At 43.7% G+C, this 19,301-nt stretch overlaps 1 protein-coding gene across 3 annotated transcripts in view; it reads left to right on the plus strand.

The window, feature by feature from the left end:
- c20h10orf90 (chromosome 20 C10orf90 homolog) overlaps positions 1-19,301 on the plus strand; it is a 224,275-nt gene that overhangs the window by 32,636 nt on the left and 172,338 nt on the right. For all 3 annotated transcript variants that reach the window (XM_068052741.1, XM_068052742.1, XM_068052743.1), the window contains one exon: positions 1,366-1,459. In XM_068052741.1, coding sequence (XP_067908842.1) covers positions 1,366-1,459 — 94 coding nt within the window. The remainder of the gene's footprint in view (positions 1-1,365; positions 1,460-19,301) is intronic.

Consider the following 19,301-nt stretch of genomic DNA (forward strand, 5'->3'; position numbering starts at 1 on the left):
TTATGTCCGTTTAAACTAAATGCCTAATCTTAGAAATAGAATGTAGCTATTCTAATATCCCAAATACTCAGGCAATGAAACCAGAAAATGCTGAAAAACACCCAGGTCTGTTAGCTTCCATGAAGAAAAAGTTATTGTGTTGGGAATTAATTCTTTTCAGTGGAAATCTTGTTTTGAAAATTAGATTTGGCAAATTAAAATATCCATGAAATGTCCTCTCAGCTTACTTTACTGTATTTCTGAAATTCAAGACCAGTACAGCTTTCAAAATAACATTTTTTACACTTGTTTGTTGAAAATGTAATTATAATTTATGTAGTCTACCTTTCCTGGTGTCCTAGTGGGCAGTCTTCTGAAACAGGCTCAATTCCAACATTTGGGGGTAACCTACATTACAGAAAGAAGGAAAAACTTTCATTTATATAGCACATCCTCAGGGTATCTTGTATAGCTTCACAACCAATGAATTACTTTTGAAGTGTTGTCACTGTTGTTATATAGGTAAATACGTTGATCAATTCAGTGCATGCTCCTGCAAATGGCAACTGAGATAAATGATCAGCTAATCTGTTTTAATGGTGTTGGTTGAGGGAAAAATGTTGGCCATGGAACAATTGGAATCCCCTACTCTTCCTTGAATGTTTCCATGGGAATTTTCCTGACCAGGCAGTCAAAGCCTTGGTTGAACATCTGATCCAAAACACTCCATTTCATTGCAGCACTCCCTCAATACTGCAGGAATTGTCAACCTAGATTATGTGTTCAAGCTATTGAACTTGCCTTTCTGACTTGGAATTTAAGTGTGAGCACTGAGTAAAGTCATTATTTAAAGAAGGCTGACCCTGGAAATTATGGAGGGATTAGTGCTCATGTCATTGGGTGGATGGAAGTTCCACCCCACTCACCACTTGATGTCCATCAGGGATCATGCCCCCACAAAAAAAAATCAAACTTGAGCTCTTAGTCTAGGTTGGGTTCTCCAGCCCTGTTGAGAATTGGAGGTGAGGTGATTTCCAGATGCCTAAAACCAAAATTTGTCAAGCAAGTTAACAGTGGATGTTTTTTGCACATCTTAGTTGCTGGTTACATCATTGTCTGTGAACAACTAACCTCTCCAAAGGTGAGGAATGGTTGAAAGGAGATGACTGTGTCCTAAACAGAAGCAGAAAATATAAAAATATGGAAAAATCTATAATGCTGCAAGATTTATTTTAATACTGAGAGCTTCTGTCAAATAATGCATTTTCTGTCTTATTTTAATGCTATTTTTGAATAACTGTAGCTAAAGCCTTTGTTAAAATATTTGAAAAAGAATCAAAATGCTGCAGGACACTGCATTGACATAATTCTATTTTTTTTTAACAGAATGAGAAAGTAAATGTTCCTTTTTCATCAGTCCCAATCCAAAGCATTAAAAACAAAAGATTGAGCACCAAGAATGAAGACCATGTTGTTCAAGGTAACAGAAAATTGACCAAACTTTTTATTTAAAAAAGTACTTCTTGAACCTGTCAGCCTTTGTCAATAGACTTCCAATGTCAGTAGGCTTTGCAGTCAGATTGGAACAGTAACAGGGACAATTGCCTGGAGCATGTTCTGAGATCATACTCTGATTTGCACTACTTGCATTCAGATATCCTTGTCCCTTTAAAGAATGACGCCACATATTTGCAGTAGCTTTTGATTTCTCTTACTAGGGAGTCTCTGAAATAACTTGGTGATTGTAAATTAATCCAAATAGCCATCTCTGAACAGCAGGAGTTAAGTTTTGATAAGAAAGGAAAGAAAGAACTTGAATTTCTACTGCATCTTTCATGACCTCTGGATGTTCCAAAGCGCTTTACAGCTGATGAAGTACTTTTGAAACGTAGTCACTGTTATAACGTAGAAAACACAGCAGTCAATTTGCACACAAGGAGCTGAATTTTATGGACCCCCTGATGTGGAGCCGGAGGCAGTGGGGGCGGGTCGTGGCATGGAGAATCGCAACAGATGTCCGGGGCAGGAGGGTCCGTCACCTCCCTGTCGCCAACCATTCTTCCGGGGAGGGATAGGCCGATGGAGGCTTTCCCACCCAGTGGCCGATGCAGGCACATAAATGGCCTATTAACAGCCAATTAAGGGCCTCTTCCCACCGCTGATGTGATTTCACCAGCAGGGGGGGAGCCCTGCTCCTGCCCTGAACTGGAAAACTTCATCAACTTTGCTTCTAATTTCCACCCTTCTCTCACCTTTACATGGTCCATCTCAGACACTTCCCTTCCCTTCCTCGACTTCTCTGTCTCCATCTCTGGGGATAGGCTGTCTACTAATATCCATTATAAGCCCACCGACTCCCACAGCTACCTCGACTACACTTCTTTGCACCCTGCCTCCTGTAAGGACTCCATTCCATTCTCCCAGTTTCTCCATCTCCGACGCATCTGCTCTGATGATGCTATCTTCCATGACAGCGCTTCTGATATGTCTTTCTTTTTCCTCAACCGAGGATTCCCCCCCCACTGTGGTTGACAGGGCCCTCAACCGTGTCCGGCCCATTTCTCGCACCTCTATCCTCACCCCTTCCACTCCCTCCCAGAACAGCGATAGGGTTCCCCTTGTCCTCACTTTCCACCCCATCAGCCTCCATATCCAAAGGATCATCCTCCGCCATTTACGCCACCTCCAGCGTGATGCCACTACCAAACGCATCTTCCCCTCCCTTCCCCGTCAGCATTCCGAAGGGATCGTTCCCTCCGCGACACCCTGGTCCACTCCTCCATTACCCCACCACCTCGTCCCCTTCCAACGGCATCTTCCCCTGCAATCGCAGAAGGTGTAATACCTGCCCATTTACCTCCTCTCTCCTCACTATCCCAGACCCCAAACACTCCTTTCAGGTGAAGCAACGATTTACTTGTACTTCTTTCAATGTAGTATACTGTATTCACTGCTCACAATGTGGTCTCCTCTACATTGGGGAGACTAAACGCAGACTAGGTGATCGCTTTGCGGAACACCTCCGCTCAGTCCAAAAGCATGACCCCGAGCTTCCAGTTGCTTATCATTTCAACACTCCCCCCTGCTCTCATGCTCACATCTATGTCCTGGGATTGCTGCAGTGTTCCAGTGAACATCAACGCAAGCTCGAGGAACAGCATCTCATTTACCGATTAGGCACACTACAGCCTGTCGGACTGAACGTTGAGTTCAATAATTTCAGAGCCCCCCATTTTACTTTTATTTTTAGTTATTTTTTCTTCTTTTTTTTGTTTATTTTATTTTATTTCATCTTAGTTTGTTCAGTTTGCCCACTGTTTTTTTCATGTTTGTACTTGCGGCTGCTCAGTTTTCAGTCCATTAACACCCTATCTGTACTAATGCTTTGTCTTTCAACACACCATTAACATATTGTTTGCCTTTGCTCCATGACCTTCTGGTCGGTTATTCTCTGTGACCTTGTCCTATCTACACTTTCTCCTTTGTTATCTCTTGCCCCACCCCTGCTTTACTTGCTTAAAACCTTTCACATTTCTAATATTTGCCAGTTCTGAAGAAGGGTCACTGACCTGAAATGTTAACTCTGCTTCTCTCTCCACAGATGCTGCCAGACCTGCTGAATATTTCCAGCATTTCTTGTTTTTATTTCAGATTTCCAGCATCTGCAGTATTTTGCTTTTATTATAAGAGTGTTAACACTTAGCCAAGGCTGCTACCTGAGAACAAGAAAGCAACTAATAAATAAAAATGGTAGAAAAATCTACAATTCATTAAAATATTTTCAGTTATATATCACGCTCGGTGTTCTTTTACTCATTATGAAGCATTGTATAGGACAGAAAATATGTTGGGTTTAAAAAATAGACTGACTGTATTGCTCTAAATGAATGGATTTTTAAAATTATATGAGAGCAGTAACCATCCAATATGGAATATACCCTTAACGTAATGTATTTGAAATTGACAGTTTAAAGTTTAATTGCTTGGTGTTGAGTTTTTCCTCAGAACTCTGAGACATAATGAGGGTTCAGTGGCTTTTTCATTCTCACATAGGTCTGATTCAGAAATTTCACAACATTAGAGAATCATTTGATACGAAAATAGGTGGAGTTGATCAAGAGGAGATTAAGCTGTCAGACCCATAGAAAGTGACATTACTGTCCATTGGAAATGATTAATTTGATACAATTTCAATGGTTGGTAATTAAGGCTGTTAGTTGGCATTTGAGCATTTTCAAAGGGTACCCTTTGCATTATTGGCCTGGATTTTCCGGTCAGCGGCGAAATGACTAAGGTCAACGGCGACTGCAATGAGCTGTGTGGTATGAATTTCACCTTTCCCGTTGGAATTTCATTCTGGAGGCCACTGTAGGGGATCTCTAGTATCCAGCAACAGTGATGTCATCAAACAGGCTAAGCAGCTAATCACATTGAACAATTCTCATAGACAGCAAACCAGGAAGCAACACGCAGGTTTTAAAATTAACTTTTTTTATAATTTTACAGAAAGTGAAATAAAGATTGGGACATACACATGGGATTAAGGTAGAAATTAAATTATAAACAAACTTTTAATAATTATTATTATTTTTAAAAATCTATGGAATTTTTTATCATATAACAATAATAACAATAACTGGGTTAAATAGTAGTGTAAAGGGCAGTGAAGGGCAAGAGTTCCTAGAGTGTGTTCAGGAAAATTTTCTACAACAGTATGTTGCTAGTCCAACAAGAAAGGAGGCACTGCTAGACCTGGTTCTTGGGAATGAGGTGGGCCAAATGGATCAAGTATCAGTAGGAGACCATTTAGGGAAAAGTGATCATTGTATCATCAGGTTTAGGCTGACTATGGAAAAGGACAAAGAGCAATCCAGGGTAAGAATAATTAACTGGGGGAAGGCCAACTTCAATGGGGTAAGAATAGAGCTGGGGTGAATAAATTGGAGTCAAAAGCTGACAGAAAAACTGACAGATGAACAATGGACTACCTTAAAGTTATGAAGAAGGGTCACTGACCTGAAATGTTAACTTTGCTTCTCCCTCCACAGATGCTGCCAGACCTGCTGAGTATTTCCGGCATTTCTTGTTTTTATTTCAGATTTCCAGCATCTGCAGTACTTTATTCTTTTATTGCTTTTATTCAAAGACAAGATAGTTTGGCACAGTTGAGGTATGTTCCCTCAAAGGGGAAAAGTAGAGGAAACAAATCCAGAGCTCCCTGTATTACAAAAGAGGTAAAGATTAAGATAAAGAAGAAAATGTGTGCTTTTGACAGATGCCAGGTAGAAAATACTATTGAGAATCAGGCTGCATATAGAAGGTCCAGAGGGGAAGTGGAAAAACAAATAAGAGAAGCAAAGAGAGAGCCTGAGAAGAGACTGGCAGCTAGCATTACAGGAAATCCCAAAGTTTCTGTAGGCATACAAATAGTAAAAAGGTGGTAAAAAGAGGAGTGGGACTGATTAGAGACGAGAAAGGGGATTTACACATGGAGGCAGAGGGCATAGCTTAATTATTAAATGAATACTTTGCATTTGTCTTTACCAAGGAAGATACAACCCAGGCAATGGTGAAACAAGAGTTATTTCAGACAATAGAGGGCTTTAAAATTGATAAAGAGGATGTATTAGAGTGGCTGTCTGTACTGAGAGTGGATAAAGCACCATGACCGGATGAGATGCATCCAAGGATACTGAGGGAAGTGAGAGTGGAAATCGCAGAGGCACTGGTCATAATTTTTCAGTCTTACTTTGACTTGGGGGTGGTGCCAGAGGACTGGAGAATTGCAAGTGTTACAGCCTTATTCAAAAAAGCATGTAAAGATAAGCCCAGCAACTATAGACCAGTCAGTTTAACTTTGGTGGTAGGAAAGCTTCTAGAAAAAATAATTCGGGACAAAATCAATAGTCACATGAACAAATGCAGGTTAATTAAGGAAAGCCAGCATGGATTTCATAGAGTCATAGTCATAGAGTTATGCAGCACAGAAACAGGCCCTTCGGCCCATCGTGCATTCTTAAGGGAAAATCATGTTTAACTAACTTGCTGGATTTTTTTGAGGAGGTAACAGAGAGGGTTGATGAGGGCAATGCTATTGATGTGGTGTACATGGACTTTCAAAAGGCATTTGATACAGTGCCACACAGCGGACGTGTGAGCAAACTTGTATCTCATGGAATAAAAGGGACGGTAGCAACGTGGTTACAAAATTGACTAAGTGACTGGAAACAAAGAGTAGTGGTTAATGGATGTTTTTAGGGCTGGAGGAAGGTGTGTAGTGGAGTTTCCCAGGGATCAGTGTTGGGACTCTTGCTTTTCCTGATGTATATTAATGACCTAGACCTTAGTGTACAGGGCACAGTTTCAAAGTTTGCAGATGATACAAAACTTGAAAGCATTATGAACTGTGAGGAGGATAGTGTAGAACTTCAAAAGGACATAGGCAAGTTGGTGGAATGGGCAGGCAGGTGGCAGATGAAGTTCAATGCAGAGAAATGTGAGGTGATTCATTTTGGTAGGAAGAACATGGAGAGACAATATAGAATAAAGGGAACAATTCTAAAGGGGGTGCAGGAGCAGCGGGACCTGGGTGTACATGTGCATAAGTCATTAAAGGTGGCAGGACAGGTTGCGAGAGCAGTTAATAAAGCATACAGTATCCTGGGCTTTATTAATAGGGGCATAGAGTATAACTGCAAGGAAGTTATATTGAACTTGTATAAGACACTAGTTCGGCCTCAGCTGGAATATTACATCCAATTCTGGGCGCCGCACTTGAGGAAAGACATGAAGGTATTGGAGAAAGTACAGAAGCGATTTAAGAGAATAGTTCCAGGGATGAGGAATTTCAGTTATAAAAATAGATTGGAGAAGTTAGGACTGTTTTCCTTGGAGAAGAAAAGGCTGAGAGGTGATTTTATAAAGGTATTTACAGAGTAGATAGAGGGAAACTGTCCCCACTCGTGAAAGGATCAAGAACGGGAGGGCACAAATTTAAAGTATTTGGTAAGAGATGCAAAAGTGACATGGGGAAAAACTTTTTCACGCAGTGAGTGGTTAAGGTCTGGAATGTGCTTCCTGAGAACGTGGTGGAGGCGGGTTGAATTGAAGCATTCAAAAGGGAATTATACAGTTATATGTTTTAGGAAGAATGTGCAGGGTTATGGGGAGAAGGCAGGGGAATGGGACTGAGGGAACTTCTCTTTCAGAGATCCAGTGCGGACACGATGGGCTGAATGGCCTCCTTCTGCGCTGTAACAATTCTGTGATTCTGTGAATGGAGAAATTTGACATTCCACAAATATAAAATTATTTTTTCAAGTCCAGAGAGGTTCAGCAGTAATTATGTACTTAGTACATCATTAAAAACCCAGTTATGCCTCCTTCAACAAGGTGTAACTTTTTCAAGGATTTTTACGGCAAGAACAATAGGGTAAAAAGCAGAAGTTCACGTCAATTCAGTGATTTCTAATTGATTTCCATCTGCAAGGACTTCAGCAGTGCACCCTGTGGAGGAATGGGGAATCACTGATATCAGCATCTTGTCTCTGTGTTTAACTGCACATGTGCCAGGAGTTGCTGTCAGTTTCTCAGAGTAATGAAGGTGACGCTAACAGTTTCACCATTATTACAAATGCAACATCTGGGCCAATGAGTTTCTCTGTCATTGAAAAGAATATGGTAAGTGTTGGCTGCCACATTTCTTACATTACAGTAGTGACTACACTTCAAAGAATGTTCTTAATTGGATGTAAAGCACTTTGGTACTTCCTGAAGTTGTGAAAGGCACTACATAACTGCAAGTCTTTCTTTTCTTTAAGGAGGTAATGGAAGTTTTCTCAGTCATACATGTGTATTGCCTTACCCACTCTGTGAGGTAATTGAACCACTCCAGGCACTGTGCAACAATTCTTGAGGTGTTGGAAGTAGCACTAATTGTCTCTATAACCTTCCTCCTTATAATGGCTTCAGACTCTTAAAGGCTGTATCTGAAATTAATTTCGCTCCTTTCCAGTAATAGAAACATTTTAACTGCTACAATCCTGCTCTACATCCTTAATTAGTGCTCCAGGAGGAAGATTAGTAGCAAATTCACATTGGTAGGCAATAATTCCACTGCATTGATAAGCTACAATCAGGAGATAATCCAATCCACTGCCTTCAGGAGGCGAAATAAAAATAAAATGCCTAGTTTGATGATTGTTGATTGCTTACATAGTGTTTACAGCATAGGAACAGGCCATTTGGCCCAAATGACCCAGGCTGGTTATCATGATCCACACGAGCCTTCAGGGAGGAGGCACAAATTTAGTCTGTTCTGTTTCACACCTCCTATCAACACAGTTTTAAAATCATTGCAATTAATGGAACTCTAGGATATGTCTCTCTTCTTCCTCTCATTTCTTTGTAGATATCAGCTATCCTTATTTGTGTCCCCAGATCTATATACAAACATATTTGTATTATATTTGAAAATTCCTTCGTATGAGAACACAATTGTTATAGGCAATGTGTTGCAGTTTGTGGCACTCAACAAGAATTACCTACAAAAATAATACCTACCTCATGGAAATAAACTAATGCAGGCATATACAGCAAACATAACATAAATTCCATACAACAGACTAACATTTTTACTTAATCTTTTTTCATATACTAGTACATTATTGTCTGGGAGGTCAGCACAGCGGTCAAGAATTCCCTATCACTGCAATCAATAATAATTTCATCAGCCTCCCTCCAGGATTGAATGCCTCCCATCCCTTGTCACTTTGTCTCACAGCACTGACTAAGAACTGATGAATCTCATCCGACGAAGACAAAGGGGTGAGAGTGATAGGCAGCTTGATGACCTTCTGATTGGGAATCAAGTGCTGAGCTGCTTGAGTTCCTGAGCCAACTTGATTGCTATGATTAAAAAAATTACCACCACCAAATATGCACAATTCTCATATTTGATGTAGTTATGTCTCTTATGACTGACTCCAGTTAACCAGTGTCACACATATTGTTGAATTTATGTCTTAGGGATTGAATTGCACAAACGTCTTTTAGAATTCATGAGTAAAGGCTTGTGATAAATGCCCAGCATAAAAAATTTTAAAGAGCAATTAGTGCATTGTTTATCTTTTAAAAATCATGTAACCAAGAGCACTGCTGACCTGATTTGCTAATTTTTCATAAGGAAGACGAGGACAACAAAATATCAGCAGGCTATATCTATGGTTATTTTTGGAAGTATTATACAAAAATCCATATCAAAAAGACGAGAGAATTGATTGGTTTTTGAATTGTAAAGTTATGCTCATCAAATTTAATGAGAGTTCAAATTGAGTGTTACTATCAAAGTTAATTGCTGATTGTAACTATTTGGAACAGGAGCAGGAACATTTTTATTGTATGGCCATTCATGTGGTTATTGTTTCAGAGGTGAATATTTACCAAAGGCCTTTGCAGTTAGTCAGAGTTGTAAGATAAAGTACAAGCAATCTCTGAAATACTATCTGGTTCCTAGGGGACCAGTTTTTTTTAATATTTAAAATCCAACCATTTCTAGTCTTTAAAAGGATGACTGTTTCCTGCATAAATAAATCATCAAATGCCTATTTCTTCACCACTCTGGGGCTGTTTTTAGTATAACATTCCCAGAGGTGATGGGGGAGATTTTAACATGGGTGAGCAGGTAGAATTGGGTGTGGGTGGGGGTTAATTGGGCAAAAGTTCTGAGCAAACTGGGAAACCGACTCCAACCTGCTAGACTTCCAGGTTTTACAGAGGTGGTACAGGGATTGGGCTGTCAACCCGTTTTCAGGAGGCGGGTTGGCATTTTAAATATGTGAATGAGTCTGGAAGCCTCAAAACTTGTTACGAGCTCATAGGACACCAGTCTGGTGTGTACTGAATCTTTAATGAAACTGACTGTAAAATGGCTGCCTGCAGTCAGAGTGCCTCATGGTAGAGGTCACACGACTACAGCAAGCCAGGAGGCACATTGGTACAGTATTGCATTTCTATCCCAAACATCCCCCCTTACATACAAAAAAAAACAAAAATAAATTTGCATGCATTATCATTTGCACTGTGAGTTGCCCAAGTTACCCACTATGCACACAACTGTTCTCAGGCATTAGTAGTTCGTCATTCTTGTCAGTCATTGCACATGCATTGCACACATAGTCATTAAATCGTGCCAGTCTCTTAATGGTGTGCGTGTGATTTGTTGTTGGTTCTTCATCTGGTTGATTTTCCTTCTCCGACGAGTGTCATTCCCTTGTCACTTGTTGCCGTGGTAACTGTTATTGTTCCATTTCCGTTGTTGGGGTACTGTGGACCTCTGGGGCTGATGGCTGTTCTGTGGTCTGTGCAGTTGGTGAGTTCTCATCTTCCTGATTGGTAGCCTGCTGTGAAGGAACAGCTTCTCCAGTTGTGCGGATGTGCCTGCGGTTGCGATGGTATATCTGGTCGTTCACTTCCACCACATACGATCGAGGGGACAACTGCTTTACGCAGGTCCCAAGTTGCCACTTGGGCTGATTCTTGTTGAGAGCATTGAAAGTTTGTATCCTGACCTGCACTCCAATGCTCAATTCTGGCAATGGTTTGGCAGTTTTGTCAAAGTGAAATTCGGCTCTCTGCCGTTCCACCTTGATTTTGTCACTCACATCTGTTACTACTTCTGGCTTCAGTAGCTTTTTTGCTATTGGAAGAGTAGTTTTTGTGCAGCGTCTTTGTACCGGACTACTTTCCATGCCTTCGGTAGGTGTGTTTCTCCACTTGAGGATTGCCTTGTATACATCTGTGCCAGATTTGCTCGATTTTTTATGATTCCTTTGGCGATTTTTACTGCCGCCTCAGCCTTTCCATTGGACTGAGGATAGGGTGGAAATGATGCATTGTGTTGAATTTCCCAATCCTTTATGAAGTGGCTGAATTCTTCGCTCGTGAACTGCGGGCCTTTGTCAGTCATCACAATGTCTGGAATGCCGTAATGACCTAAGTGTACTTTCAGGCATTCTACAATTTCATCGGTAGTTGTTGAGGACATTTGGTCCATCTCCCAGTAGTCAGAATAGTAGTCTATGGTGACAAGATAATCAGTTCTGTGAGAGTGAAGATGTCTACTCCCAGCTTCTTCCAAGATCTACCTGGGGTGTCATTTTTTTTTTTTTTAGAGATACAGCACTGAAACAGGCCCTTCGGCCCACCGAGTCTGTGCTGACCAACAACCACCCATTTATACTAACTCTACAGTAATCCCATATTCCCTATCACCTACCTACACTAGGGGCAATTTACAATGGCCAATTTACCTATCACCTGCTTAGCTTGGTATTCGTTACACGCACTGCACTGGTTGATGTGGCCCTTGATTTCATTGCTCATGTTTGGCCAGTAGAGCACTTACCTTGCCTTCCTTAGGCTCGACTCAATTCCTTGGTGTCTTGCATGGATGCGCTTTAGCATCTCTCCTCTCTGCTCTTTAGGGATAATGACTCTATTTCCCTTGTACAAGATGCCATCATGGGCTGTGAATTCATCTCTGTAAGCCCAATATGCTCTTGTGACAACAGGAGTGTCCTTGATGCTGTCAGGCCATCCTTTCATCACCACTTCTTGCAACACTTGTAGAGTTGGATCTTGTTGGGTAGTTTGCTTGATTTGAGCAAAGTGCTTGTCTGTCAGATTCAATGTCTCTGCTGGGTTGATGACTCCCAGAACGTGTCGAGCTGCAGCTTCACATTGGATCTGGAAGATTTCACACTCTGTCGTAGAATCCTGGACTTTCTTCATAGGGAGTGCAGCTCTCGACAGCATGTCAGCGATGTACATCTGTTTCCCTTGCTTGTATGTCACATCCAGATGATATCCCTGTAACCAGAGTGATATCCTTTGCAGACGCTTTGGAGCAGATAGTAGTGGCTTGAGGAAAATGCTTTGGAGTGGCTTGTGGTTGGGCTCGAGTGTCACTTTGTCTCTTCCAAGTAAGTATTGATGAAAATGCTTACAAGCAAAGACAGTGGCCAGACACTCTTTCTCGATCTGAATGCAGTATCATTCCATTTGCGTTAATGCCTTGGATGCAAATGTAACCGGTTGTTCTTGCTGCATTAGAGTTGCTCCAAGTCCTGTCTCGCTGGCATCACACTGCAGAGTAACTTCATCTTTTATGTCATAGTATTTCAGCACTGGCATTGCCTTCACTAGTTGCTTGATTTTAGTGAACGCTGCTTCTTGTTCTGTGCCCCAACACCACTGAATATCCTTGGCGGTGAGTTGGCATAATGGTTCACACTTCGCCGACAAATTGGGCAAGAATTTTGCTAAATACTTGATGAACCGTTGCACTGCGTTTACATCTGTTGGTCGCTGAATCGCTGCTACTGCTATCATCTTTTCAGGATCTGGGCAAAGGCCTTTTGCTGTCAGTACATGACCAATGTACTTGACTTCGGGCATCTTTAATTGCAATTTTTTCTTGTTCAGCTTCAGGTTCATCTGGCGAGCTCTGTCCAGCAGTCGCACTAGATTTTGATCATGGTCAGCAATGGCTTCTTCCATCGAGTCTCTGCATCCATAAACTAGCAGATCATCCACGAGAGCTTCCACTCTGGAATGATCACTAACTATCTCCTGCTGTCTGCGTTGATACTCCTCTGGAGCCGTGGAAATGCCAAACGGCATGCGAAATCATCTGTATCTCCAGAACGGGTTCCAGAATGTGGTTAGAAAGCTGCTGCTTTCATCCAGCTTCACTTGCCAGTAACCATCCTCGGCATCTAGGGTAGTGAAGATTTTTGCCTTTGCAAATTGTGGCAAAATTCCTTCGATGGTTGGCACGGGGCAATGAGATCTTTCAGAGCTTTATTTAGATCCTTTGGGTCGATGCATACTCTCAGCTTTCCAGGTAGTTTCACTGCTACCATGCTACTAATCCATTCTGTAGGGGCTGTCACTTCCTTGATTACTCCCTTCTTTTCCAGCTCTTCTATCTTGTCTTTCAGGCTGGCCTTGAGAGCAGCTGGAACTTTTCTCGGCAGGTGCTGAATTGGTCTTACCCTCTCATCTACTTTGAGATGATATTCTCCAGGAAGACATCCTAAACCTGTAAATACATCATTGTACTCCTCTAGGATCTGTTCCATGGTCAATGATTTAGTGTGCTGTGACACATTGCAAATCTCTTTTTGCACATTGACGGTTACCAGTCCAAGCTTTAGACTTGCTTTGGCTGAGATGAGTGGCTTTTCCGTGCCGTCTATGATCTGGAACTCCAGATTTTTGTTCTTGCCATTGCATTGGGCTGTCGGAGTAACTTGTCCTCTTGGCACTAGTAAGGCGCCATCGTATAGCCTCCACCTTACCTTCGAAGGCTTAATTTTTGGATCTCCATGTTGAGCCACTTTAAACAGGTCTGTGAAGGTCATGATGTTGCATGACGCACTGATGTCTATCTGACACTTTATGCTGACTTGATGTTCTCCTTCTGCAGTCATCATTCCAACAGTCACAAACCATTTATCACCTATCGACCTGACTGAACTAACCTGTTGTATGGTGTATAGTGATTCGTCAGAATCTTCAGCTGACATCTCTTTAGTGGCCATCTGTATCTGCTTGTTGTGCTTCCTCCTAGCCAAGCACTTGTGTGCAGAATTATTCAGCTTCTTGCAATGAGAACGCTGCTTTCCCCACGCTGGACATGCCTTCTTCTCCTGTGTGTGATGTCCTCCGCAGTATTTGCAGCCTGCCCTTTGTCTGTGATCTTTCTGCCCTTTCGGTCTGGAATGTCTATCAGCATAATGCAAGGTCTGGTCTGTCCTGCCATGAATATGGTCTAGCTACTGATTTACAACCTCAGCACTTCTGCACGTCAATCGCTTTTCTGGGAGTCAGTTTCTCCTCTCTCAGTGGATGTGTGCTCACTGTAGGATCTCTTATGCTTAATACAATCCTGTCTTTAATTAGACCATCTTAGTTGCGCAGATTCACAGGATTCTGTGAGCTGTGTTAAGGCAGACACATATTGATCAATGGACTCATTTTCACCTTGGGTGCTAATATTGAACACATAGCGTTCATATGTTACATTCACTTGGGGTTTAAAGCGTGCCTATAAGGCTTTCAAAATTTCTGCTGTCTGTTTTTTATGCTCTTCAGAAAGATTTAGGGTGGAATATACTTTGTAACAGTCTCTCCCCAAGAGTGATAAAAGTGTAGCTACTCGCAGCTGCTCTGGTTTTTTAATTAAATCTGTTGTAATTTTGCAATTTTGCCATTGCGAGTGGAAAACTGCCAGTTTTATCACCTTTCATTTTGACTGGCGCAGGCAGGACACCAGTCTGGTGTGTACTGAGTCTTTAATGAAACTGACTGTAAATGGCTGCCTGCAGTCAGAATGCGATATGGTAGAGGTCACGTGACTACAGCAAGCCAGGAGGCACGTTGGTACAGTATTGCATTTCTATCCCAAACAAAACAAACCTGCTTTTCAGGTTTAACTGGCCAACCAAATATTTTGGGCCTTGGGGAATCTGGCAGCTGCAGACTAGATTGGGGAGAAGGCAAATCCTTTCAGAGCACTCTAGTGGGACAGGAGATACAGGAGTTTTTCCTCCCAGCCTGTTCAAGCTCTCCCACCATCAGAAATCACCTCCCCGCAAATACAATAAACTCTCCCCTCAACCCCGGGCTGGAACATGCCCCCCCCCACCCCCCACCCCACCGCCAAGGTCAGCATTGGAACCCCTTCAGCATCAGACATACCTGGTCCTGCAGCTTCCTCCAGAGTGCTTCTCACCCAAATGGAAGCTAAGCCTGTCAAACAGTTAAAGCTCCACCACTTGTGGGTAAACTGAGACTTCTGGGTTTCCCGTGTATTCCTGGAAGCCACCACCCTCCCCACCCCACACCACTCCCAGCATGTTGGCAAGTAGATTTTAAGGTGTGTCTTAAAGGAGGAAAGCAAGTTGAAGAGGCAGAGAGGTATAGGGAGGGTATTCCAGAGCTTGGGGCCGAGGCAAACGAAGGCACAGCTGCCAGTGGTGGAGCAATTAAAATCAGGGATGCACAAGAGGCCAGAATTAGAGGAGTGCAGATATCTTGGAGGGTTGTGGGGCTGGAGGAGATTACAGAGATAGGGAGGGGCGAGACCATGGAGGGATTTGAAAACAAGGATGAAAATTTTAAAATCAAGACATTGCTTGACCGGGAGGCTTTTGGTCATCTGACCTAATATCGCCTTTTGTGGCTCGGTGTCATACTTTATAATGCCCCTGTAAAGCACCTTGGGACATTTTATTACATTAAAGGTGCTATAGAAATATAAGTAGTTGTTGAGTTCGAAACAATATAGCCCTAAAAATCTGTTTCTAGGATTTTGCAGCCAACCTTGAAAAGGGTGGGACATCTACTCACTGGTTCCAAGACAAATGATGCCATGGGGATGTCTTTTGGTGGTGGGGGCATGGGGGGAAGAGGGCAAGGAACCTCTTTATGCCAGGAATTCCCACTTCCCCAGTCAGTTGGAACCTAGAATTATACTGGAGGCTGGTATGCCAAATGATATAACAAATGTTTAATTATTCTTGCATTGACTCTCTTGTGAAGGGAATGAAAGTGAACATGGATGAGTCTCGAGGATGTCTGCGCAATGGTGGGTAGGCACCGGACATTCCAGCTGCATGAGGTAGGCAGGTGCTGGCGATGTGCTGGCGATGTGCCCGCAGTGGTGCATGCACTCAGCAACTGCAGCAGATTAGGCAGGATTCCACAGACCCTATAGGGTCAACACTGGAGAGTGCCATCAAACACAATCCCACCGTAATCGCTAACAATTGAGTCCCATGGAACTTTAGGGCCTGTATGTAACCAGCGAATACACATTAGGTGATCAGCAATTTGAAATGCATGGTAGTTCAGACTTAAATTTAACTAGCTTTGTAAACTGTACTGCGCCACTTGGCTAACTCAGACTTTGGATTATTGGGCTGGATTTTAACGCACGAAAACAGGTGGGTTGGGGTCAGATCCGATGTTAGAATTTTAAAAATCTGAAATCTGATCCCATCTCACCCACTTAAGGATTAACGCAAGCAGGACAAGACGCAGGCAGCCATCCTGCTCCCAGGAGGTGGATAGGCAATTTAAATACATTAATGAGGTTGGCAGCTTCTGATTTAACCCATTTTGCAGGTTTTCGAGGCTTGGGAAACCTGGCAGCTATAGGGGGCTGAGGCAGCTTCAGAGCGAAGTTGAGTGCCCTTACAGCACTGCTTGTGGGCCAGGAGAAGCAGGGTGCTTCCCTGGTATCCCCAAGTTCCCCACCATACAAAGACATCCAGGATTGGACACCAACTCCCTTTCTCGGTCAGAGAATGGACCCCGTGGGATTGAGAATTGAACTCCTCTCCAGGATCAGACCAACACAGCCCCAATTGGGTCATGAATCAGACTTGCCTGCTCCAAGGTCTTCCTCGTCTGACTGAAAGGCAAGCCTGTAGGTCAGGCTAACATCCAGATGGGGAACATATAAGTACAAAAGATGCACACTGTGGAGTTAAAACTCCACAGCATGGGGGGACAAAAAGACTTCTGGGTTTCCTGTCTGAAACTCCACGCTTCCCCCGCCCCACCCCCGACCAACTCCCCAATCTACGTGACCCACCCCTATTAACATTGTCATTGTCTTTGCAAACACTGGAGAACTTTCAAAGGATGAGATCTTTAATAGCTCACATCATTGATGCCTGCCAGTTAGTTATGACCGTGGTAGATTTATATCCCATTTATTACTGAGGGCTGGTGAATCAATCTGGACTCTGTACCAAATCTACACATAGCAATGCAAAAATACTCTCCTATTTGTGCTACTTTCCTGTAGCGAACAGCAATGCTGCACCATATCTCATGTGCACGTATGTGACCAAGCTGATGACAAAATATGAATGGGATGTTGCCATTGGACAGGACTTTATGTGGCATCAGGGGTCCCACCACCAGGGCTGAAAGCAGGTGGGGTGGGGGGGCAGGGGGTGGGGCGTGTGACCCTACTTCAGCAGGTAGTGGGACCCGGGGCCACATTTTGCTGGTGACAGCCAATTAAGTGGCTGCCATTCTATTAAGGACAGCAGCTCACCCCCAAGAGCAACCGGCCCACTGATAGCAGTGACTACTGCTGAGGCTGCACCTGGAGGACAAGGGCACATTGATTCCTGGGGCCAGTCAAGTAGGCAAGGTTGCAGGGGGGTGGGTTGCTTTGCGGCCACGGGGCCCCTCTGTGGACTAACGTGCCCAAAATGGAGGGGGCCCCCTTAGAGCCCACTGGGAGGCCACCAGGGTTTACCAGGCAGTCTCCTCATGTGGCGGCGGGTCCTGTAGCTGCTGTTAAAATGCCAGCAGAGGTGGGAAGAGGCCCTTAATTGGCACTTAACTGGCTCAATTGGTCTCCAGGTGAATGGGCCATCTGCCACCTTTCCCACCGCCGGCAATGGGAAGATGACAGGCACGCCACCTGACGCCATCCCGAGCCATTTTTCCAGCCTTCCTGTCTCCCAGATGTCGCCAAAAGGCTGGTAAAAGCCCTACGTTTGTTTATCACATAGCTGTTGTACAATACTATGGTGGTATTCTGGCAAACGCATATGTATTCCCGGGGCTGGATTTAATGGGCCCCGCAACCCTCGGAGGCATGGGGGCCTATTATCAGCCACTTAAGACCCTCTTCCCACCGCTGCTGGCATCAAGCAAGTGGTGGGGTGAGCCTCCGCCATGTGGGGAGGTTGCCCAGGAAAACAACGCGATCATCCTGTCGGCATGGGGGCATGGCCTTTCTCTTTGGCAATCTGTAGCCCACAGAGGGTCCCCAGCAGAAACCAACCCACCTCCCTGAACCCTCCTTCCCCTGTACTCAATGTGTGGCCCACAGAGAGCCCCCGGCAGAAACCAACCCACCTCCCTGAACCCTCCTTCCCCTGTACTCAATGTATGGCCCACAGAGGGCCCCCGGCAGAAACCAACCCATCTCCATGAACCTCGCTTCCCCTGCACTCAATGCCCACCCTCCTTCCCCCCATTGCTGGGGCCAGTCTGGCAGGCCCCAGCAACCCTGCTTCACTTACCGGGGGTCTGCATCACCAGTGCTGGGCCTGGTTCCCAGGCCTCCTGCAATACCGGCAGTGGCCACCCTTCCCGGCGGCACTGCCGATAGTACTAAGTCACCAGCCCTCTGATTGGCTGGTAGCTCTTGGAGATGGGGTCCCGATCTTTAAAGGGTTGGGGATCCCGGCACCAGGCTGTTAATTGGCCTGGCACCGTTAAATAGTGCTGGGGGTGTGGGGGGCTCCAAATGTCCAAGGTGGGGTACTCACTGTCTTTTCGGCCCGGTGCTGGGACCCTGCACGGGCTCCACTAAATCCTTCCCCCATTGTGTAACGTCATCATTTGGATAAAAGTAAGTGCTCATGGAAGAATGAATGTGTAAGTAAACCATAAAAACACAGCATTTGCACTGAGTTTCTAAAATGAAGCAGAAACCAATATTTATTCTGATTGTAAATCCCATAATCAAAAATAATACTGGGCCCATTTTTTGGCATGAGCAATGTGCTAGGCAGACAAATGTAGTTTTAAAATATTGCCAACTTACTGCTGGGGCCAACTCGCTTTAATTTAGGGGCAGGCCTCAATTTAGACGACCATTAATCCTATCCAACAAGCAGTGAGGACCTTATTAATATATTAAAAAGAAGATCCAATGACTTTTTAGGATCCTAACACATTTTCATCCGACTCAGCCCTGCTTTTGCTACTTAATAAACATGCTCACAAATCATGGGTGGTACAGGACAGGAAATGACCAGTTCTCGCACAACTTAAAGGGGCGTTTACTGTAAACATTCAGCAGTCATCCTGTTGTTAATTCATAGTCATTTTTGGATGCTGAACTGCTATAATTTTTGGTTGTAGTGACTAGATAACCTTCAGGATGCTTTAGTGGGTGCTGGATATTTCTGAAAATGGGAATCCTTTTGACCAGTCCTTTCTGGCTTGAGAAAATAGAAGCAGCAATGACAGGTGGAAGGACCACATGGAGCAATAGCTGCAAAGAGATCATTGAGAAGGTGGAGAGCCCATAGATGTCCGAGCCCTCCCAACAAGGTGTCTAGATCCAGAGTGACATATCTGCTGTTCTCAGCGGAGGGATGCATAAGAAGCTGGTTTTTCTCTAAGAAAGCTGAACTGTGATATGTCCTGCAACCAGACACATAACCCATTGCCAGAAGTGGCACTGCAATGCCTTTTGCTGTCAAAATGACTACAACATT

Source organism: Heterodontus francisci, chromosome 20 (genome assembly GCF_036365525.1).
Source record: "Heterodontus francisci isolate sHetFra1 chromosome 20, sHetFra1.hap1, whole genome shotgun sequence".
NCBI classification, from domain to species: Eukaryota; Metazoa; Chordata; class Chondrichthyes; order Heterodontiformes; family Heterodontidae; genus Heterodontus; species Heterodontus francisci.